Raw genomic sequence first — 22463 nt, forward strand, 5'->3', positions numbered from 1 at the left:
AATATTTTTAATTATGGTGTACTACTGTATTAGATATTAGTATTAAACACAATTTATTTTATTTACATCATTTTGAGTAAATTATATCAAAAAAAATAATTTCTTTTTAGTAAATTCAAATTTTAGAAATAATTTTATACAAAGCAAATCTAATGTGTTGCGTTGGTAGAGGCCATCATAGTGTATGTTGTTTCATAAATTAATGATTTTAAATTTTTAACCAAAACATAAAAAGCTTTACTGTGAACCAGATTATAATTCTTATTTTAAACAAATTTAGATCAAACCAAAAGGATATTTGAATTTTGTTTTTAATATTCGTTTACCCATAATGTTTTTTTTTTTTTTTTTTTTTTTTTTTTGTTGCATATGCATGCTGTGACAATAACAAGAGTGCACCCAGAGCTTTTGTTCTTTTTTAATATAAAGCCCAAATGTAAAATATTCATGTACAACAAAATCAGGCACACGCTTTTTAAGCCTAAAGTTTCCAACCATGTATCAGCTAAAATTCTCTTTACATATTCTTACACGAGTGTTTCGTCCGTCAGTGATACAAGAAGTATACCTCAAGCATGGCTCTTCTGCCACTAGGACTCTCACTTGCTTCTTCTTCTCAGATCTAAAAGGGGGTTTTTTAAGTTTTGCCGTTTCCAAACTACTGGCTAACGTCGTCTATCCTCCATAAGCATTCTTTTCTCAGCGGCGAATCTGTAAATATAGCTTTGATAAAATCTTGTACCTGCATCAAGTACATTTCTAAGCTTTCAGAATCTCCAAAACCACTAACCATGATCCAATTGACCTAAGAAAATTACTTAAATCCAGATGTCTATCTTTCAATCTAGCTGTTATCGACTAGTATTAGGATGTCTTCAATGAGGTAAAACGATTTTAAAACATTGTACCTCTGTTCTTGTGAAATTGCAACTAGATAACTCGCCACTTTCCCAAGCTGAAGTTATAGACTTGAGAGGCATATCCAATAGTTCTGGGAAATGAGAAACAATAAGAAAAAGCCATGGTAAGAGAAAACTTCACTTAGCCAATGCAACGTTACCATTAAACTGAGGGAAATACAAAAGAAAGATAAGACATGCCTGCCAGTTTACGAGTTTTGCGCAAAGATGGTATGAGATCATCAAGAGGACGACAAGTGTCGTCTGCAGATCTCAGTGAATCGAGTAAAGAAGATAGATTCTCCAACATGAGATAAATCAGTCTTTGTAGCTGCGAAGAAATAAGCAAAACACATATTCAATAGCCAGTTAGACAATAACATTGCACAAGCGACTAGCAAAGAGATACCTGGAAAGTTTCATCAGCAGCCATGTCGTCTAGAAGAAGAATATCTCTGGCTATTCTGCGAAATACCGACTCCAAAACTACGCACATGCTTTGCTTGTAAGTTTTGGGTCGTAACACTGGCTTCCATATCATATGCACTTTCTCTAGACTAAAGACAACCTATAAAACAATTGCATTGTGTTAATAATTAAGAAGGAGGTCAGAAAAAAAAGCAAGCAATTCAAATCTGAGCATTTACCTGCTCAATGCAAAATTGTGCAGATTCAAATTGTTTCATTTGATGAGTATTCTGAAATCCATCTGCACTGTCTATAGCCTGATGATAGATGCAATATGTTAGACAAGGAATCAATACTCAATAAAATTCACACAAGATTACTTTGTAAGCTTTAAGCACAGTTTTTTCCACACATATTCACCTCTCGCAAATTCGAAATTACTAAATGAACTTGTTTCTGCAAAACTTCTTCTGCCATCAGTTTAAATCTTGGGGCTACGTCAGCAAATACTGCATATTCCTTGATGGAGCTAGGGAAGCTAGCTCGATACTGTGAACAAAATTGATGATATAGTCAGCAAAAGGGGAATTATAATTTTCACCTGTTAATGAATAAGGCTGCTTAGAAAGACAATGTCTATTGAACAAAAAAAAAGAAGAGAATTTCTTAACCAAAGAGAGATGTTTCCAAAGATCAGTTTCTTTTGTTTAAAACATTTGTTCATACCTCAAAAGCCAATCCAAGTATCTCTTCGAACAAATATAGACAATCGTTGTGCAGAAGAACAGCAGCTTGATTGATGCCATCGAGTTGTTTCTCTAGCTTCATATTTCGAGAAAGTAAGAAAAAATAAAGATAAGAACTTGCGCAAGTTGGTGAGAGATTTTCAACTAATTCAGTTGTCGATTCTTCTTTGAAACTTTTTTTTTTTCACTGACCTTGACAGGAACAACAGCTTCATATAGAAGGATAGAATCGCGAGCAGCGTTGTAGAACTCTGAAGCAACCCTTGCAGAAGATACACAAACATCCTGTATAAAAATGGGTTTATTATCCCAACCATGACTGGAAAATGCTCAGATTAAATTGCAGAAGTCTGAAAAGAGCCACCTCAAGCGTCTTATGCACCAAATTCATAAGTTGGGATGCAGCTTCAGATACCACACACCTTTCAGAGGAGAAAAGTAAGCAAACGATGTGCTTGGAAGAATTAACATCTAAAGATTCCACACCATCAGACTTCAAATTGGCACTCCTCATAGCAATTTCCTGAAAAAGGACTTCACAATCATGATCTATAACATGAGAAGGTTAATATGACGATGATGATGATGCTAATCAAATTCCACCTGGGGAATCGTGAAGTTACACTGCAACAGCAAATTTCTTGCTTTTGCTAAAATTTCTATCTTCTTTCTCGATGCAAAATGAACCTCCACATCTTCAGCATATTTGCTGAGCCTACTATCTGCATCAGATGGTGTAACAAAATTCAATTCCTGAAGAGCTGCTTCAAATTGAGAAGTCCGCTCGATAATTTTCTGAAAGTCGGCAAGTTTTGAAGCATCTTCTGGGACAACCTGACTCCAAAGGGAACAACAACCTTTTAGCAGACTACAACAGTTGAAGTTCAATGGAGAAGAGTGCTCTCTCTTTGTAACAAATCAACATGATTTCACAACTACATGAACTTTTAAAGCAAACCTTTGAAAGAAATTTCGATATGATCAGTTCTGATATCCTCGGCCACGTCAATCTCCCAAAAGAATGGATCCATGTAGAGTTTCCAAAGCATAAGGAACTGCAAACGAACTTAACAACCTTAAGAATTCCTGAATATATTGCATCTCCATCCACATCTTCAATCTGCATTTAAGAGGGTAAGTATATAATGGTTCAGAAGACATAGACCAATGCAGAAAATACAAGAAGCACATAATCGACAGGCCACAGAAAAATAAAAAACCATGAGATGGATAGAGGCTCCTCCAGAACACATCTATACCAGAAAAATATTTACCTTGTGATCTGAGGATTTCTTGAGCCTTAATGTCGCTTCAGTTATTTCCCCTGAGGTTTTACTTAAATCCTCCACAGCGGTAAAGGTAGATGCATGAGTTACAGCTGGGGTGATGACATGCTTGAAGATTGAGTCAGCTGCTTTCGCAAGCCCATAGTCTAGCATTCCAATCACCTAGATATAATCAGAACAGCCAAATGCCAGATGATAAAAAAATGACTCAGCACAGAAATAAAGTATTGAAATTGCAAAGATATATAGAAGCGAAATCATAAATTCACACCTCCATAGCCTCGAGAACAGTACTAAGAGCGATTCCAGCAGTTTCACCAACGCTTAGCTGATACTTAATCTGGAGTCTACTCGACTCTAGCTCGAAACGCACTGCATTCTCCATGAATTTTGCAAGCACCTCTTGAATCTGAAATGTGGATGCAATTTTGAAGATTATAGATACCAATCTAGCCATTGGCACTGAGCTAAACTAAGGTTTCACATTTATTCGAATCATGCTCACCTCGTCAAAGCAATTAGACCATTCCTTCCTAAGCAAAGCGTACGCCACAGGTTCTCCATCTTCCTCTTCACCAATCCTCAATACAATTTTCAACTCGCTGATTCCCTCAGCGGCGAATCTGAAACGTCCGTTTTTCAAAGCTTCCTTCGTTTCCTGCAATGCCTCACATATTCCCACGATCGCACTCACTAAATCAAGCGATTCTCTCTTCAACTTCACTTCCTTGGTCTTCTCGGTTATCTCATCCACTACACTACGAATCTCAACATCAATCGGACGGTCAGAAACCAATTGTAGGACGTCGGAGACGTCATCAGAGATCAGCCGAGTCCTCGAGACAACGTCTTGACAGAGAGAGAAGAGCTCCGAGAAATCAGAGTGATGAGCGACGAGGTAGGACTGAACTTTGGACTTGATCCGTAGGGAATGAGACTCTAAGCGGTTTATGAGGAGGCGGAGATCCGGCGCCGATAACGGAGTGGTAGGATCGTTGAGATCATGTCCGGCGAGAAGGTCCCGAACATTGATCGATTCAAACAACGCGTCGATCTCCGGCATGACGGAGGCACACGGTGGTCGTCTTCGTCGGAGGTCGTGAGAGATTTGGCGGTGACGATGTATCTTATTAGTTGGATAGATACAATACGATATGAAACGTTTACTTCTACTATTGGGCCTATCAAATCGTAAAATGTTAGGCTAAAGGCCCAAATCTTCATTGGAAAACATATCATTTGTTATTTTTCCCGTCACTTCGTTACGTACGTATCATATATTTCCCTATCCCCCCCCCCCCCCCACCCCTATTTGCTATCGATGTTTTTATGTCAAATTTGAATAAGTTTTATTTGGAAGAAAGAAATTTTTTTTTTTTGAAAGACTGCAACAGTTACTCAGCCGTAAGACCAGCGCAAGAGAAAACTCACTACTCCTTTTAATAGTAAATTCCATTTCTTATATATACAAGCATCATTCGTAAGAGAAAGACATAACAAAAGATCACATATAACAAATAAAAGAACAAGTTAAAAAAGCTTTTAAAGTGATTAGTTCGATTAATCTTATATTGTAATTTGCTTTTCAGACAAAGACAAGAGAAGAGAGAGCTAGAGAGCGAGAGAGAAGCAAAAGTGTGTGAGCCATGGCTGCATCTAGAGAATTTATTATCTGTTGTTTCTTGACACTTCTCTTATGCAATGTCTTCATGAGAGGAGTCGACTCTGGTGGTGCTGCTGCGGACGTCAGCAGAGGAGGATGTGGCGGTGGCGATGGTAGCCTTGGGGACGATAACGAGCGGCGTGTGGATCAGGCGGTACTGAAAGATGACGACGACGATGACGTGGATGATGTTTACAAAGTGATCAACAAGATGAGGATATATGCTTGAAATCGATCATGCATGGTTCATAATTCGTTATTTATACCTTTCTTCTTTTTTTTTCGTTTTCATTTTGTTTTCTCAAGTTTCGTCGTTTTCCTTATATAAATGAGAGAGATTGTGATCCGAAGAAGGTTAACCTGTTGCCTTAATTATATAAACTAGCTTTCTAATTTTCTTGGATAAAATGAGTAAATGACGTATTATCACATATTTCTTGATTATTAATTTATAATGATGAGAGATTATATGGGATGATACCTCATTGTTTGAAACTGTGTAGAAAACTACCACACATAATAATTAACACAAGCTTATGTACATTTTAATTACACCAAGAAAAATTGATCTTTTATATAACGAATAACAGGACCATTACCATTACCATGTGTAATTGCAATGCCAATTATACTTAGTTTCTAGCACACCACGTAACTTATGGAAGGATTCTCAAAACTTTTAGACATCGGCCGTGTCCTTTTGCTAAACGCTGCGACAGAGACATGTAAAGAAGAAAAATAGTGTCGCCGGAGAGAAGAATACACAGAGAAGTGTCGTAGATGATGAACGCTGATGAAGATTGACATGTCGCTGTTGTTTCCAGCGATCGATGTGATGTTGTCGCGGCTCATCAGGTGTCATCCGCGACTCATCTAGATTTGTAATTTTCAAGCCCACAATGTCGTTTAATAGTGCTGCTATTTTCCAATCTGTCGCTGCCGCTATCGTAGCGTTTAGTAAACGAACAGGGCCATTATTAAATTTTTAAACCTTTCTGTTTATTTCGGCTTACTCCTGAGTCCCGACCATGAAATATATAACCTGGTTGTTTTATTAAGGGTTTCTTGGTGTTTAGTACGTTTCTCAAACTTAATTCTAAGTTTGATACAGTCACTATTTACAATTGAAGAAAGTGGGTGTCAAGAGATAGAAATGATAAGAGATAAAAATTTATATGGGTCATGGGCATTTGACAATTTTTACTTAAAAGCCCCCATCGATTTATTTGGGAAAGAAAGAGGAAAGAGGGAAAAAAGAGGACAGAGGAAAGAAATAAAATGGATGAGACCCTTGATTTTTTTGGATGTCTTTTTTTTGTTCTAGGTTTCTTTCTTTTTCTCTTTCTCTTTCTATATTTATTAATATTTTTATTTCTTTTTCTTTTCATTATAATCCACTTTTCCTAATTATTCAAATATTTATTAATATATTTTTTGTTTCCAAATTTTTTCTACATACAAAAAAACTATGTATTTTTCTTTATAATTTGATATACATTTTGTTTTAATGATTTCAAATATAATTTTATTCAAAATATCTATATTTGTATACGGTTTAAATCATTTAGCAGGTTAGATAGATTTACACCATCCATCAATATTTGTATACAGTTCAAACCATTCATCATGCCGTTCAACAATATTTGTGTACGGTTTAAGTCATCCAACATATTTGATAGATTCAACTCGTCCAACAATATTTGTGTATGGTTCAAACCATCCAGCATATTAGGTAGATTTACACTGTCCAGCAATATTTGAGTATGGTTTAAACCATCCAGCATGTTGGAGAGATTTAAAACGTCCAACAAAATTTGTGTACGGTTTAAACCTTCCAACTTATTGGATAGATTCAAACTATCCGACAATATTTGTATTTGTACACCTTATTAACTGTACAATGTACAAATATCTATACACATTATTAAGTGTACAAATGTAATTTATTTATTTTTTAGGATTTCAGAGGTTTGTAACACCACAATGGTTTTGTAAAAATGGTATTTGTACACTTAATAATGTGTACATATATTTGTACAATTAATAAGGTGTATAGACATCTGTACACTTAAAAAGTGTACGGATATAAAATATGTATATAATAAATTTAAAAATTATTAATTAAAATTCATATCAAATTGTCAAGAAAAAAATATAGAATTTTCTGTTACTAAGAAGTTTTCTAAAAAAAGTTTATATTAACAATTATTTAAGAAATCAAGAAATATGGAGAAAAAGGAATATACAAGACAGCAATTGTAATTAAACAGACTATTGAATGGCAAAAAAGAAAAGAAAAACAGTCCAACAATGTTAAAATGTGGGTTTTTCTAATTGTAAATAGTGAGTGTATCATTTTTATAATTATGTTTCAAAAACGTATCATTTTGCCAAATAACTCTTTTATTAATTAGTGTTGTCATTGTGTCATCAATCCGGTTCAAAACCACATAATATATGTTGTTAGAAAAAATTGAATTATATTTATAAATAGTTGACAATTTAAGGAATTAAAATAATAATTTGAGAACATGAATTATAGTTTTGATTTTGGAAAAAAAAGTATTAAATTATGTAAACAATACACCGCAATGGTTACACAATAGATCAATTAACAATATATATCAGTAGCTTACTATACTAGTATCAACTAGCTACTACTTTTAAAAAAAAATTCTCATAAAATAGTTACAAAATTTTGGTATTTCATAGTTTTATTACATTAAAAAAAAATATTTGTGTAAAATTATTTCTTTATTTAAAAAAAAATTATCGTATTAATCACCACGACATCTATGACTAGGTTCGCAACCTCGTGTGTATGGGTTAGCCGGTTGCATCTTGCAACTTGGTGGAGACCCAGGAGGACAACCTTTGGGTTCATCTGTTCGCATAGCTGGATTGCCTATGGTTTTTGCTTCCGTCGTGCTCGTGACTATAGCTATAATAATCATAAGAGCGAATGATTGTATAACTGTTTTCTTGGATATAACCATTTTCCCTCAATAATTAATGTCCTTACTTCTTTTTTTTTCTAAGAAACATTGGGGATATTATATAACGTGGATTTGCTGCTAAATAAAGAATGTTTACGATGGGTTTAGTCATTTGTAACCATTGGATGTTTTCTTGGAGTTGCGCATTGTTTTGGTGAACCATACTTAGTGATAATGTGTAAAAACAGTCAAAATGATGGAATGTAGACTGCCCGTTTAAATATATACAGTAAAACCTCTATAAATTAATAAATTTTGCTGGTCCCAAGTCGGACCAGTGTAAAAATTAACAATATTCGATAAGATAATAAGATAATAATTTTTTCGAAATCTCCTTATATAATATGGTCTCAATAATATCATAAATTAATAATTATGTAAATATATATATATATACTGATATAATAGTGTATGTTTCTCCTAAAGCTCAATTCTATAGAACAATTGTAATGTTGTATTTTCAACCTATAATGATATCTCTAAAATATTTTATAACATGTCATACAAATAATTAAATTTAAAGTTTTAATTTTTAGATATGCATCATTTACAATTTGATAATTTGACAGATTATTAAAATAGGAGAATTGATATTATTATTCATAGATTTGAATTTATGTGTCTCATGTGTATAAGTCAATTTGTCTATAATATTTGTAATTTATTGTAAATAGTGCTTTCTAAATATTACAAGTTCAATTCCTAAACCATAAAATTTATAACATCCGAAAGTTTATTTTGCTATAGTTGTTCCAATTCATAATTTTTTAAAAAATAAACAATTAAAAATATATCTATAAATTAATAATTATTAATTTACACTATAAAATAATAATTATTAATTTATAAATAAATTAATATCACTATAAATTAATAAAATATCTTAGTCCCAACATTATTAATTTATAGAGGTTTTACTGTATATATATAATCAGAGTTGTTTCTAGTATAATTTAGAGGCTCTAAAACAGCTAAATAAAATATGGTTCTTTTATTATATTCAAATAAAAATTTAGTATAGGTTTACTTCATAAAAGAAACTAATTAATATCCTTACATTATTAAGGTTTCCATCATTTTCAAGATTTTGCAATTTTGCAAAGAAAAAACATTGCCGAAGCATGAATATTTTGAAATTTATCTTGTACATATATATGTTTTCCATTACAACCAGGAAACTAGACATGTAACCAAAAAGGAAACTCTATGTATGGATGGATATTTGTCTTTGTTTTTGACGGCAACCGATTACGTGACAAATGATGTAAAAGGGGAACAACGTTGGTCGTCTACCAATTGAGAGTGTTGGGTACTCCCCATGTTATCAAGAATCTAACAACAATGGTTTATTAGTTATTACAATCATACAATACCATCAACCGCTTTGATCCGTCACATTTACTTGTCTATATATGCATAAACACACACATAATATATTCAAATATAGAAAAATAGGTAGATAAGTTCATTAAGAACTCGACAACTCGTCGCAGCAAAGATTCAAGCAAATCCTCGAGTCCCACACTCAAAAGTCAAAACAGCGATCATCTTCTTTGTTAACCAGCTGAATCTTAGCAGACTCAACAAGCTTACCATACAGTTCAGCAACAAGCAAACTAGTGAAAAACGCATACCCATCAGTGACGAGAGCATGTAGATGCTTTGATGTGGGTTTAGATTTTAGAGGAACCCGAACCGAACCGCATAACACGTACGCTATAAATTAAACAATGGCTCTATTGAGCTCAAGAAACTCTTGCTAGCTGGTCAGGGATTTCACGGGAAAAAGGTGGCTACAGTTTCGGCTAGAGACTCTCAAAGGCTTGACGCAGTGACAGTTGAAGATGTTTGCGCAGGTGCCATTGAGTCTCTTCCCACTTTGACATCTCGTGTCATAATTTATTTAACAAGATGTTTGAATATTACTAGGCCAAAAAAAAAAAAAAAAAGCAAGTCTATCTAATTCCGAGTGATATTAACCTCTTTGAGACTTTGACAATGAGCAAGGCTCATATATGTTATACCGAAATGGTGGTGAACGTAAGTTCTTCCCACACATGTTATATCTTATGGGTCTCTCTCGGATAAGGTCTGACACGCTTCCAAATAATGTCTAGTAAAGTTCGATAAACAACATCTATCTATTTTGATGGCAACTACATTCTAGAATTAGAACACAACAGAAAGTGTAAATCATCTCTATATTTGCAACAAAAGTTATCTGAAATTGTATCCCTCTCTCTGTAAGCGTATAATAATAATATAGGTGATCATGATAATAATACATGTACATTGAACATATCTGAATCAAAAAATGTGAAATAATCAAAAATTAAAAAAATAGGTATGGAGGAGGAGTGTCACGTCCACGTTCATCAGGTTCACGTCTTTTATTTGGGGTTATATTATACAAAAACCAAAATGTTCTTATCTCACTTTCCTTTCTATTAGTATTCCCGGATTTGCCGCTTTCGTCTTCTTCTTCTTCATCACATCTCTCTCTTCAAATCGACTTTTAAAGTTGTCTCCTTTCTACGCCAAAAGGGAACGCAGATCTTGATGCAGCTACTCTGATTTCGAATTTTAGGCTTTTTTTTGGTGATTGGATTTGCTCTATTTGGTTTGATCAGCATCTGGGTTTTCGTAAAGGTACTATTTTTACACACTCTATCTCTTGTGATTGGGTTTGATTGATCTGCTGATTCCATATTTGAGAGGATGAGATCTCGATTATCCTGGAGTCTTCAGATTTCTGTATTGATCCTAGTGGTTAATCGTTGGTTAGATGTTCATCGTGTTTCTTCTCTTGTTAAAAGTTTGTGGAGAATCTGATTCAGAGATATAGTGTGAAGTGGGTTTGAGCTGGATTGTTCTGGATGATGATAAAGTCTTGTACTTGATACCATATCTGACCATAGTCGGCCAGATTCTTTATAGGATCTATCTAGTACGATTTGAGATTAGATATGCTTGCTTCCAATAGTCTCTCCTTTGGTTTTACGTTTTTATTGTCTATTGATCTGGTTTCTCTGATCAGGGTTTCAGCTTTTAGCTCAGCTCTGTGAGTACTTTATCTGATTTGGTCATAAAAGACAAGATCTAGTTGATTGATTTCCTAATTGTTTAGCAGATCATTATCTTTGTATATCTCATTAGGATAAATTTGATTTGCGGCATCTCCTATTGATCCTGATAGCATGTTTTCCTAAGGTTTTTGTTTAGAATGTAACAGATTATATGTTTATGCAGCATTCTTATTACTTCCACTGATTCAAACATGTGGAAGTTTAAACCGTTTGCTCAGAAAGAACCTGCGGGTCTCGAAGGTCGATATCTAGAGATAGGAAATCTAAAAGTTCAGGTTAGAAACGTCATTGCGGAAGGAGGTTTCTCCAGCGTTTACTTAGCTCAAGATGCAAACCACGCGTCAAAGCAATATGCTTTGAAGCACATCATATGCAATGATGAAGAGTCGCTTGAACTTGTAATGAAAGAGATCTCGGTTCTGAAATCTCTCAAGGGACATCCTAATGTTGTCACACTCTATGCACATGGTATCTTGGATATGGGGAGGAATAAAAAAGAAGCTCTTTTGGCTATGGAACTTTGTGGTAAATCTCTTGTGGATGTGCTTGAGAATAGAGGGGCTGGTTACTTTGAAGAGAAACAAGCTCTTACGATTTTGAGAGATGTGTGTAATGCTGTCTTTGCAATGCATTGTCAGTCCCCACGCGTTGCTCACAGGTAGGTATACATGTTGTATTAATAGATTTTGTTTTGTTTTCACATTAGTAAGCTGATATACAAATTGATGTTATATTCTTGTTGTTAATGGTGACAGAGACTTGAAGGCTGAGAATCTTCTTTTGAACTCAGATGGACAGTGGAAATTATGCGATTTTGGAAGTGTTTCGACAAATCACAAGATTTTCGAAAGAGCAGAAGAGATGGGCATTGAAGAAGATAATATTAGAAAATACACAACACCAACATATAGAGCTCCTGAGGTTTGACTGGTGCTCCTATGCAGATTATAAGAGTTTCAAAAGTGATAAAAAATGATGATTGATTCATGTCTTTATTGGCAATAGATGTGGGATCTCTTTCGAAGGGAGATGATAAGCGAGAAGGTCGATATATGGGTATTGTCATGTGAAACACTTTTTTCAATTTCTGTCCACATTGTTAATCAGTGAGGTCGATACTGAAGTTTTTTTATTTTCTCTAAAATGTTAGGCTCTTGGATGTCTCCTGTTTCGGATTTGCTATTTTAAAAATGCATTTGATGGAGAATCAAAGCTGCAGATTTTAAATGGGAATTATCGTATTCCAGAATCACCTAAATACAGTGTATTTGTTACGGAACTCATCAAAGATATGCTTCAAGCTTCACCTGATGAACGACCAGATATTACACAGGTAACAAAGTCACTTTTTTTTGTTCTCTTTGCTCCTTCTCAGTTGATGAAACTTGCAATGTCTCTAACAACATGTCCATCTACAGATCTGGTTTCGTGTCAACGAGCAGCTTCCTGCTAATTTACAGAAGTCATTACCTGATCGACCACCTGAAATGCAATCTACTGGAGTCCATGATGGTATAGTGTAAAAAACAGTTTTGGATAGCTTCTCAAAGAAAGATGTGATTTCTCTTGATCCTTGTGAATTTTGACAGGTGTATCAAAATCAGCAAATAAATCTTCTTCAGGACCTCGCCGAAGTCCGCCGCCACCACCACCATCTTCTGGAGAGTCAGATAGTGGAGGATCGCTTGGTGCCTTTTGGGCGACTCAGCACGCTAAAGCCTCTGTTGTATCAGAAGACAACAAAAGCATGCCTAAATTTGATGAACCAAACAGCCACAACAGTAACACATCTAAATCTGAAAGAGTTCGTGTGGATAGTCATCATCCCAAAAAGCCTAGTCCTATGAGAGGTGAGGCTCGTGGTACGCAAAGAAATAAAGATCTTGAAACTACGGTTTCTCAGAAGGATACAAGTCCTGCTGCAACCAATAGCAGGACAAGAGTGTCCAAGGATGACGCCTTTAACTCGTTTGTTGCTGACTTTGATACCACGAAGCTAGATAGCGGCAATAAACCTGGAAAAGAAGAGGCGTTAGTAGCTGAGATAGAGAGGTTAAAAGATGAGTTGAAGCAAACAAATGCAGAGAAGGCTGAGATAACGGCTAAGTTTGAAAAGCTATCTGCTATCTGCAGATCGCAGAGGCAAGAGTTGCAGGATCTCAAACAAACACTTGCCTCCAAAAGTGCATCACCATCGCCAAGCAGAGACTCTTCACAAAACCAACCCTCTCCAGGGATGCATTCCGTTTCATCAACTCCTTCGGTATTGTTATCATCTTGGTTCGTGTTCATCTAAAAGCTTAGATACCCATAGACGAATTATGTATATCTTATGATTCTCATGTTCTTGATGAAGCAGAGAGAAAAGAAGGAAGGAAATATGTGGGAACTACAAAAGGACAGATCTGATTGGTCAACTGGAAGCTCGGATCCAAATTCATGGCAACCTTTTAGTGATGATGCGAAACCCGTGTTGGAGTCTGCATCGAAGGGTAACAATAGTACGAGTAATCAGTCTGTGAGAACAAGAAGTAAACCGGCTTCTGGCGCAGGTACTCAAGGTTTCGAGGCATGGGGTTTCGAGACAGAATCCTTCAGAGCTGCTACACCATCTTCAGCAGCTACTTCTGCTTCTGCAACACAAAGAAATATGGGTACTGGAAACACTTCACAGAGATACGGGAGCACAAAGATGAGAGAAAACCAGAAAGCAGCTCAACCTGCTGGATGGGCTGGCTTCTAAAAACTCTCAATCGATGCAACAACAACAGCTTTGTCTCGCCAGAACAGAATCTTGAATCCTTCTTTGTAGATGATGATCATCCCCTGTTTTTGTGCTGCTAAGTATATTTTTTTTATGTAGCATCTGGAACTTGACAGATCTGTTTTTTTTTTTTTTACTGAGTTGTGTGTGTTCAACAAGCTCGTAGCTCTTTTGTGTAATCAAAAATCAAACCATATTTTGCTATATAATTGGTTTAAGAATTTAGAAGAACTAAAAAGGTCGCGTCTTTTAAAAGTTGGAACCAGACCAAACCAATCTAAAATTGTTACAACGGATCACGGCGGTTACATTATGGTTTTAAGTTTTAAACCAAAATTGATTTCAGGCCGTTACTAAACCAAAATAATAAATAATTTTCGCTTAGGTCTAATTAACTACTTGCACAACACAGCTGGAATTTAATTTTGGTGATCTTTCTTCGTTTTCAAATTCGAAAATTTCTATAAAACGGTAACAAAATCGACCCGTTGGAAGAAGAAAAACGTTTATTAAACAAAATCTCTCTCTCTCTCTCTCTCTCTCTCTCTATGTATTGAAACCCTAAAATTGAATTACCCCTTTCGAAAAAGTCTGCAGTCTCTCTCTCTCTCTCTCTCCCTCAGTTCGTGGATTCTAATTAAGGTTAGTTACATGAGCGAGAGATCGATCCCAGATTCCATTTTTTGATGATTCTATGATCCTCTTCCTCTTCCATATATATATTTCCGGTTTGTGTTTCTCTGTTGAATAATTGATTCGATTTTACTGTTACTATTATTATGCCCTCTCGTTTCTTTTTAAATGTTACTTAATTTTGTCACACCAACGTTAACCTATTCAAATTGATCCCCCCGAGTCAAATTGATTTTGTTATTTCTCATCGTTTTTGTTTTCTCAATTCCCTATTCAATAGTTTTTTTTTTTTTTTTTTTTTGTGATTTTGTTTTAATTTGGGGCTTTTGACAGATCATTAGCGATCGCGAGACTGGTAAGATCCATGGCGGGTTTGATGGGTTTCTGAATCATGAACGAGGCTCCGTCAAGAGGAAGCGGCGGTGGTGATCGTGCCGTTACAGAGGGCGTTTTTTTATCGAATTGATTTGGGGTTTTATAGTTTTGGTTGCTCCACCGTTTCGATAGCTTTTATGATTTGATCTTGACAGATCGCGAAACTGGAAAGATGATTGGGGGTTTTTGATTGGTGACTTTCTACAACGATTAATCCCATGAGGGATATGCTATCTGAAGAGATAAACCTGAGATATTTATGGCCGTTAGAGAGAGCGGTGACGAAGGTTTGTGTGATATTTGATCGAATTGATTCGGTTTTTGAATGTCAACGTTCATATCAATACGATTTCTAGGATTATTTGTCTACTCCTTCATGATTATTTTGTTTGTCTTCTGGAAATTTTAGGTCAGTTGATAACGAAGCTTCTGGGTTGAACTATGCAGGAAGCGTAGAGTTGAATCGAGTCTGATCTGAACTTTGTCAAGTCATCTCTCTCGATGAACAACTTAAGAGTGGTGAGTTTTCCCGTTACTGTTAGTTTCTCTTTGCATAACCAGCGTATGTATTGTAATTAGTGAATAATTTTATGATCTATCTTTTGAACACATACTGTTTTTTACTCTTTCAGCGAAGTTGGATTCTGTTAACTGCATTGGAGAGCATGTGTTTCCACTTTTTTTTTTTGTTTTGTGTTTTCTATGTGATATGAGGTTGTTACTATCCCTCACAATTTTGCAGGTTAGTTGATTTCATTCATACTTTCTGATTTTTTACATTTTGCAGTTGTATCAAACTTGCTGATCCAAATGATGATGAATAGTTTACAAGGCCCTCTTGGACTTTCCAACACTTAGCGATGGCAATGAAGCAATCAAGTATGGTTCTCTGACACTCTCAAAATTTCATTTCTTGTTTATAATTTATGTTTTCGACACATTACTTGTGTTTTGTTTCACTTGTGCAGGATAGGTCGTATATCTTGAAACCTCAAAAACCAGAGAACTCTGTATGGGGTTGAAACCTCAGAAACCTCATCCATCCATATATACACACACCACATGACACATGCAAGCATTCATATATACATATCTGCATTCATTCATTCATACACACACATGACACATGCAAGTATTCATAACATACATATCTGCATTCATTCATTCATACATACATCCATACGTATACATACATACTTTCATTCATTCATTCATTCATACATACATACATTCATACTTCATTCATTCATACATACATAAATACATTACTTCCATGCTTCTTTGATTCTTTGTCTGATTTCATGCTTAATTATTTGGTAACTTGCTTGCTTTTATGCTCACAAACTGTTTTCTTCCGATAAAACATGTATGTTGTGTTAGACAGCTCTATGTTATTGTTCAAACCATTACAGATGGAGACCTTTGAGCGTCTGTCAAGGCAAAGTCCTATCGTGATTAATGTCGCTACAACAATGACCATTCATTGATACCAGCCTCACCGAATTTTACCGAAAAGAAAAGGATAAAGTTCTATGATCATTCTTCTCCTTCTTCATTAGCTAAATCTAGAGTTTTATATGTGCGAGAGTTATACAAAGTGATCTCGTTTGTATCTAAAATTTATATTGGTTGGTTTTTATTGTTCAGGTTGGTTTTACTTGCAACCAGATCTAAACCAAGAGCCTCATGACTTCTCTTGCACAAGGTTGAATTTCTTGTTTTTCCCCAGGAATATTATTTTATTTCAACTAACCATATAGACCAGCTTGATTTAAGGTCATAGCTACTATACCAAATCTGATAAAGGTATAATTTTCTTAACTTGTCTTGATTCAATATACAGTCAAACCAATCAAACTAAGTTAGAAAAAAAGTTTATTAGTTTGTGCATTTCGTCTTATCATTGTTTTTAAAGAGCCTATAAGCAGTGGCAAAATTGTCTAGAAGAAAGAGTAAAAGAAGACTATAAGCCATCCATGAACTCCCACTTGTAAGCTGTCATTTAATGATCTCATGATTATATTCTTAATGCATAGGAAAAGTTTTTTTTGGTAATAATGCATAGGAAAATTTGCAATTGTGTTTGTTAATCTATGTATACATTTTCACTTATTGTATACTATTTTGATTGTATGCTGTTAAACTTGCAGCTTAAAGCACTTCAATCCGCTGGTAAGAAAACATGAGAGATAAGTTCTACGGGCCGAAAAATGAAGCAAGAAACAGACTTAGGTAATTCGATTAAACATATTAGGAGTTTGGTTTTGAATTCTGATGGTTTTGAACTTATATTGTAAGTTTTGTTGAGTTCTCATCACAAGCATATACTATCATGTATTTCTGAGAAATGATTATGCTTATTTCAGGCCATTTGCAATGGACCACAGAGACATAATTATCGTACGTTGATCTCTTCTCCCAAGTGTACTGCTCTAATCCTTTTCAGTTGGAAAAATATGAATCTGGATCTGACATAAATAGATTTTAGCACTCAAAAGTACATATCTAACTCAACTGACTTAGGTTCTCATAAAAGTTTATGAGTTCTTATGTACTGACTATCTTGGTTTCTATATTCCAGGGCTTGCCGATTTTTTGGATGTATATGAGGATAACAATAATAATATATGGATGTGGAGTTGCATGGACATAGTGAGGCTTATATACACGTTTTGGCAATATGTGTTTAGATCACACATACATTCAATATACATTCACATTCATACACACACACACATACATTCACTTCATACATTCAATATACATTCACATTCATACATTCGTACATACATACACACACACATACATTCATTCATACATACATACATACATTGCACACATTTCATTGCTTCCTTAATTTCTGTTCCTTTTTTTTTTAGTTTATGGACTGAGGTTTGTAATATGATATTGTGTACAAAACAATTTATATAAATAAATAAACAAGAAAGATTTGACAACATATCCTTTAATTTGATTCTAAACCTTGTAACATTTTTAATTTAAGAAAATTATATAATTGGATAGTCTCCTTGGAAACCGAGTTTTATGCAATATAGCCGAATCTTATGCAATGTAGCCGAGTTTCAAAAGTGATAAAAATGTGATTGATTCATGTCTTTATTGGCAATAAACCTGGAAAAGAAGAGGCTTTGTGGTAGCTGGAGATAGAGATGTTAAAAGATGAGTTGAAGCAAACAAATGCAGAGAAGGCTGAGATAACGGCTAAGTTTGAAAAGCTTTATGCTATCTGCAGATCGCAGAGGCAAGAGTTGCAGGATCTCAAACAAACACTTGCCTCCAAAAGTGCATCACCATCACCACCAAGCAGAGACTCTTCACAAAACCAACCCTCTCCAGGGATGCATTCCGTTTCATCAACTCCTTCGGTATTGTTATCATCTTGGTTCTTGTTCATCTAAAAGCTTAGACGAATTTGCATCAATGTATATCTTATGATTCTCATGTTCTTGATGAAACAGAGAGAAAAGATGGAAGGAAGTATGTGGGAACTACAAAAGGACAGATCTGATTGGTCAACTGAAAGCTCGGATCCAAATTCATGGCAACCTTTAGTGATGATGCGAAACCCGTGTTGGAGTCTGCATCGAAGGGTAACAATAGTACGAGTAATCAGTCTGTGAGAACAAGAAGTAAAACGGCTTCTGCTGCAGGTACTCAAGGTTTTGAGGCATGGGGGTTTCGAGACAGAATCCTTCAAAGCTGCTACACCATCTTCAGCAGCTACTTCTGGTTCTGCAACACAAAGATCCATGGGTTCTGGAAACACTTCACAGAGATACAGGAGCACAAAGATGAGAGAAAACCAGAAAACAGCTCAACCTGCTGGATGGGCTGGCTTCTAAAAACTCACTCGATGCGCATTACGATTTTTTCCTCTTGCAAAAACAGAATCTTGAATCTTTTTTCGTAGATGATGATCAACCCCTGTATTGTGCTGCTAAATATACCCACCCTGCCACCCATATCTAGTATTTTATGTAGATTCTGAAACTTTTGCACATCTGGTTTTGGAGTTTATGTATATCGTATTCCTTGGCTGTGGTATTTTAAATCTTGGATTGAATGAATGAATATTGCTTCCTCTTTTTTGTATAATCAAAATCCATTGTTACCACATTTGCGATTTATATTGGGTTAGAGACTTGTTAAGTTAACTCACTCACACACAGTACACAGTAATAGACAATTAGAAAGGAATCTATAAATTCTCAAACTTCTTATAACCTGCCTATATGTAGATAACCGCATATTCAAAAACCTTTGATTAGTTGTAAGTTAAAATCTTTATTTGTGAAAAAACTAATAAATCAAAATCTTTATTTCCTCTTTCTTGATTTCTTTTAAATTTATTAACTTACATTTATTGTATGATACTATGGTGTACGTTGTAGATTATAAACATCATTCCAAATTTCCAATTTCAAATTTTATTAAAGTCACATTGAACCGGACCCGAATAGACAAAAAAAAAACCGAACCAAAACTTCATGTACCGATCCCCTAGTTAGAATTACTTCAAGCTCTTCGTGTTGTGTCCTAGAAAAAAACAAAAAGTTAAAGCTACCAAATTTGAATCTTTCCCTTTTAATTCGTTTTCCCCAAATTTCTCCGATATCAAATTCCAGCCACCGGAGAATGTCCACCCCCGATCCCAATCCCAATCCCTCCGTCTCTGTACCAGTATCGCGTCCTATCGTCACCGCATCCGAATCTCCGGTGACACAAACCAACGCAGTCAGGACGCCGTCGTCTCAACCTCCACCACCAGCTCCGTCGTCGTACAGAGCCATAGCTCCGGTTCATCGTTATCCTCATCCTCATCAAAATCACTACACTCATCCCTTACCGATCAGGCGTTCGAATCCCGTTGCTGGCTCGCCTCATCAGCCTCACCTACACCCAGACCCGTCCAGTCTTATATACCCGTTTGGTTCTTCGGGTCGAGGGTTTCCTACCCGACCCGCTAGACCTGTCGCTGATCCAGTGGGTAGTCCAGGTGGGTATCGTCCTCGGCCAGTTTATGCATACCACCATGGCCAATTTGGGTCGAATTTGGATCCTATGGTTCAGCAGTACATGAGAGCTCCGCTTCCTCAGAATCAACAACAATCTCCTCAACTTGGGTCGGGTCATATGAAGGGTGTTCCTCATTTTTTGCAACCTCGGGTTAGTAATCGTTTGCTATACTAAAATAAGTTCGATTCCTTTGTATTAAATTCCATAGTTGTGCAATAGATTGATTTGTATGTTTCATATGTTAAAGCTTTTAGCTTGTGGTGGTGGTTAGTGAAAAGGTTTATGTTAAAGCTTAGTGATTGTAGTTAATGGACCTGAGTCTCTAGTGAACTTAACTTGAAAAGGTTGTAACTTCTGTTAGATCTCAGCAAGTGTTTGCATTGTGTATGTTCTTTATGTGAGGTTCCATTTTGTGAATTTTTTATTTTTGATTGTTAGGCTACTCCTTCTCCAACTTCAATTCTAGACAATATTGGGCATAAAAAGGCCAGGTACTATCTTCTTTTCCACTATGCATAGTTGAATTAGAGTCTACAATTGAAGAAACTTAATGATGTTTCTGTTTCTTTTGTATGGTGTTTAGAAGCCGGGATGATGCTCTGGTACTTGTTAGAAAAAGAAAGGTGAAGCTTTTTCCTTATCTTTTATGGTTTTGTATTGTCGTTCGAATCTGCTTACTTTTTTTTTAAATGTTTTTTCAGGTTAGAATATCAGAGGGAGCTTCATTATATTCACTGTGTAGATCTTGGTTGAGAAATGGTGCTCATGAGGGAATTCAGGTTTGCATCAATGACTACTTTTGCTCTGTACCATGATGTAGCATTTTGGAATTTTATATGTCTATTCTTGACATAAATAGACTGTACATTTGGAAAATTAATGACTTTGTGTACAGCCGCAGCGAAGTGATACAATGACATGTTTGCCAAAGCCTTTGCCTGCAGATACGATGGAGACAAGTTTGCCAAAAGATTCAGTTGAAGAACCAAATAATGAAGAAGACAAAGAGGTTTCGTGTCTCTCTGATTATTTTCTAAAATGCTATTGGTGAAGGGTTATGCTAAGTTTGATTATTTACTTCAACTCTTTGATGAACTTTAGGACGAGGAATCTGTGAAACATTTGTCAGAAGCTGATCTTTTGAAAAGGCATGTAGACCGAGCTAAGAAGGTCCGCGCTCGGTGAGTCCCAACAACATATCAATCAAAGCAAAGTGGTTTGTTCAGTGAGATTGAAAATTGTGAACAAAATTGCGGGTTTGTTTTGTTTTTCAGATTGAGAGAAGAGCGGTCAAAGAGAATCGCAAGGTACAAGGCAAGGTTGGCTCTTCTTCTGCCACCATTTGGAGAGCAATGCAGGAACGAGTAAGGATATAAAAGTTAGGGACTTCTGTGTGAATATTCTTGCAGTTGGTTTAGGAATGACATAAGGTTACCTTAGAGCCAGAGGTGTGTTGTGTGTGTAATGTAAGAAAGATTATCTCTGGATGAGATTCTCTTCACATTAGTAGATGATTCTAAACTGTGATCAACACTCTCATAATTTTCTCAGATGGTTATAACTTATTATAGCGCTATCATATGTTAATCTTAGCTTCGTGTTCTTTCTTTACTTTTAATCTCGCTTTAGTTTTGGGTACTGAGCACCTTCTTAGTTTTTATTTTTATGTATATGCATGTTGTCTAATATTCGAGTTTACTCGTGAGGTTATAAGTTCTTTTCTCGCTTTAGTTTTGGGTACTGAGCGCTGGATCGATCACCATGTGCCAATTGGTCGGTCGATCATAATTTGAGAGACTATCAACCATCCTTGGAACTTGGAAGCACACGCACATGAATTATAGCCATTTTGAATCTTCTATACATATAAAAAATTATTACTTCCAAGTTCCAACTCCTAAATGATATGAAATGATACTAAAAGCCTAAAACTATCATAAATGATATAGAATGATACTTCTGTTTGAATACGACAGAGATGACTGTTCCAGTTTGATATTTGTTGGCATACGCATTTTGTAATTACTCTGATAATATGGTGTCCATTGAATAAAGATTTCTAGTTACTATAGCCATTATTGATCTTTCTCGAAAGTCAGATTCATGAATCCATTAATGGTCACCCAACTTATCCAATCACAAAGTCATATTCCTCAATTTTTGTCCAATGCTGGGACTATTCTAAATGGCTCTGTTGAAGGGAAATCCTTGCTTATTTGGGAAGGGTATATGAACCAGAATCCTGATAATATAGGAAGAAGATTTGGTGTGCGGAAATCGTGATAGAAGAGCGTGATGATGGAGTTGAGCGTTGGGGAATTGTTGAGAGGGTTGATGTTTTGCGTACCGTCCCTAGAATATGTCAGCTCTTTCATTGCCTCGTTGTCTCGGTTTGATTGGCTTGTAACCAGGTATGATGTTCGAACTGTAGTATCACTGAGTTAGGCCTTCATTATCTTTCTCTACACTTACATATACACGTACGGAACCCTTTTGGCTAAGTCAATGGAGAGTTTGAGCTTATTTGTGTTTGATAAAAAGGTTGATTCTTTCGTTTTACAGTTTGCCAA

The 22463-nt window shown here is 35.6% G+C and overlaps 3 protein-coding genes, 1 long non-coding RNA gene and 2 pseudogenes across 10 annotated transcripts; 4 read left to right on the top strand and 2 right to left on the bottom strand.

Annotated features, from left to right (window-relative positions):
- Positions 1-394: 394 nt before the first annotated feature.
- On the bottom strand, positions 395-4585 carry LOC104749579 (centromere/kinetochore protein zw10 homolog). 2 transcript variants are annotated; one of them, XR_015584682.1, is made up of 14 exons: positions 3845-4553; positions 3611-3748; positions 3328-3501; positions 3012-3173; positions 2657-2887; positions 2418-2576; positions 2246-2338; positions 2034-2125; positions 1728-1856; positions 1547-1624; positions 1309-1467; positions 1101-1230; positions 909-991; positions 395-742 (listed from the first exon to the last, which is right to left on the bottom strand). XR_015584682.1 is itself a non-coding variant. In XM_010471234.3 (14 exons), the coding sequence occupies exons 1-14, from the start codon at positions 4400-4402 to the stop codon at positions 659-661; spliced, it is 2274 nt and encodes a 757-aa protein (XP_010469536.2). In that variant the 5' UTR covers positions 4403-4585; the 3' UTR covers positions 395-658. The 2 variants fall into 2 exon arrangements, 1 of the variants encoding a protein (XP_010469536.2); XM_010471234.3 differs by having other exon boundaries at positions 2034-2129; positions 3845-4585.
- Positions 4586-4843: 258 nt separating this feature from the next.
- On the top strand, positions 4844-5395 carry LOC147925072 (protein RALF-like 17 pseudogene; annotated as a pseudogene).
- A 2275-nt stretch (positions 5396-7670) lies between these two features.
- On the bottom strand, positions 7671-7998 carry LOC104753301 (protein RALF-like 20 pseudogene; annotated as a pseudogene).
- Positions 7999-10091: 2093 nt separating this feature from the next.
- LOC104749582 (uncharacterized) lies at positions 10092-14086 on the top strand. Of its 2 annotated transcripts, none has more exons than XM_010471236.3 (8): positions 10092-10647; positions 11248-11742; positions 11840-12005; positions 12090-12140; positions 12235-12417; positions 12503-12596; positions 12674-13347; positions 13444-14086. In XM_010471236.3, the coding sequence occupies exons 2-8, from the start codon at positions 11276-11278 to the stop codon at positions 13825-13827; spliced, it is 2019 nt and encodes a 672-aa protein (XP_010469538.2). In that variant the 5' UTR covers positions 10092-10647; positions 11248-11275; the 3' UTR covers positions 13828-14086. The 2 variants fall into 2 exon arrangements, with proteins under 2 accessions (XP_010469538.2, XP_010469540.2); XM_010471238.3 differs by having other exon boundaries at positions 10175-10647; positions 12674-13364.
- Positions 14087-14335: 249 nt separating this feature from the next.
- On the top strand, positions 14336-17815 carry LOC104749581 (uncharacterized). 4 transcript variants are annotated; one of them, XR_015584546.1, is made up of 11 exons: positions 14336-14490; positions 14815-15143; positions 15304-15375; positions 15489-15570; positions 15644-15735; positions 15825-16383; positions 16504-16662; positions 16772-16846; positions 17007-17088; positions 17223-17280; positions 17438-17815. It is a non-coding gene; the product is annotated as an uncharacterized LOC104749581 (long non-coding RNA). The 4 variants fall into 4 exon arrangements; XR_015584548.1 differs by having other exon boundaries at positions 14339-14490; positions 15266-15375; positions 17223-17256; positions 17438-17550; XR_015584550.1 differs by lacking the exons at positions 15489-15570; positions 16504-16662; positions 16772-16846; ... (1 more) ...; positions 17223-17280; positions 17438-17815 and having other exon boundaries at positions 14343-14490; positions 15266-15375; positions 15825-16147.
- Positions 17816-19389: 1574 nt separating this feature from the next.
- Positions 19390-21511, top strand: LOC104749583 (uncharacterized). Of its 2 annotated transcripts, none has more exons than XM_010471239.2 (7): positions 19390-20043; positions 20332-20384; positions 20477-20516; positions 20595-20672; positions 20789-20902; positions 20995-21074; positions 21168-21511. In XM_010471239.2, the coding sequence occupies exons 1-7, from the start codon at positions 19513-19515 to the stop codon at positions 21259-21261; spliced, it is 990 nt and encodes a 329-aa protein (XP_010469541.1). In that variant the 5' UTR covers positions 19390-19512; the 3' UTR covers positions 21262-21511. The 2 variants fall into 2 exon arrangements, with proteins under 2 accessions (XP_010469541.1, XP_019093171.1); XM_019237626.2 differs by having other exon boundaries at positions 19400-20043; positions 20825-20902.
- Positions 21512-22463: the final 952 nt, after the last annotated feature.

This window comes from Camelina sativa, chromosome 16 (genome assembly GCF_030686135.1).
Source record: "Camelina sativa cultivar CO46 ecotype springtype chromosome 16, ASM3068613v1".
NCBI lineage: Eukaryota > Viridiplantae > Streptophyta > Magnoliopsida > Brassicales > Brassicaceae > Camelina > Camelina sativa.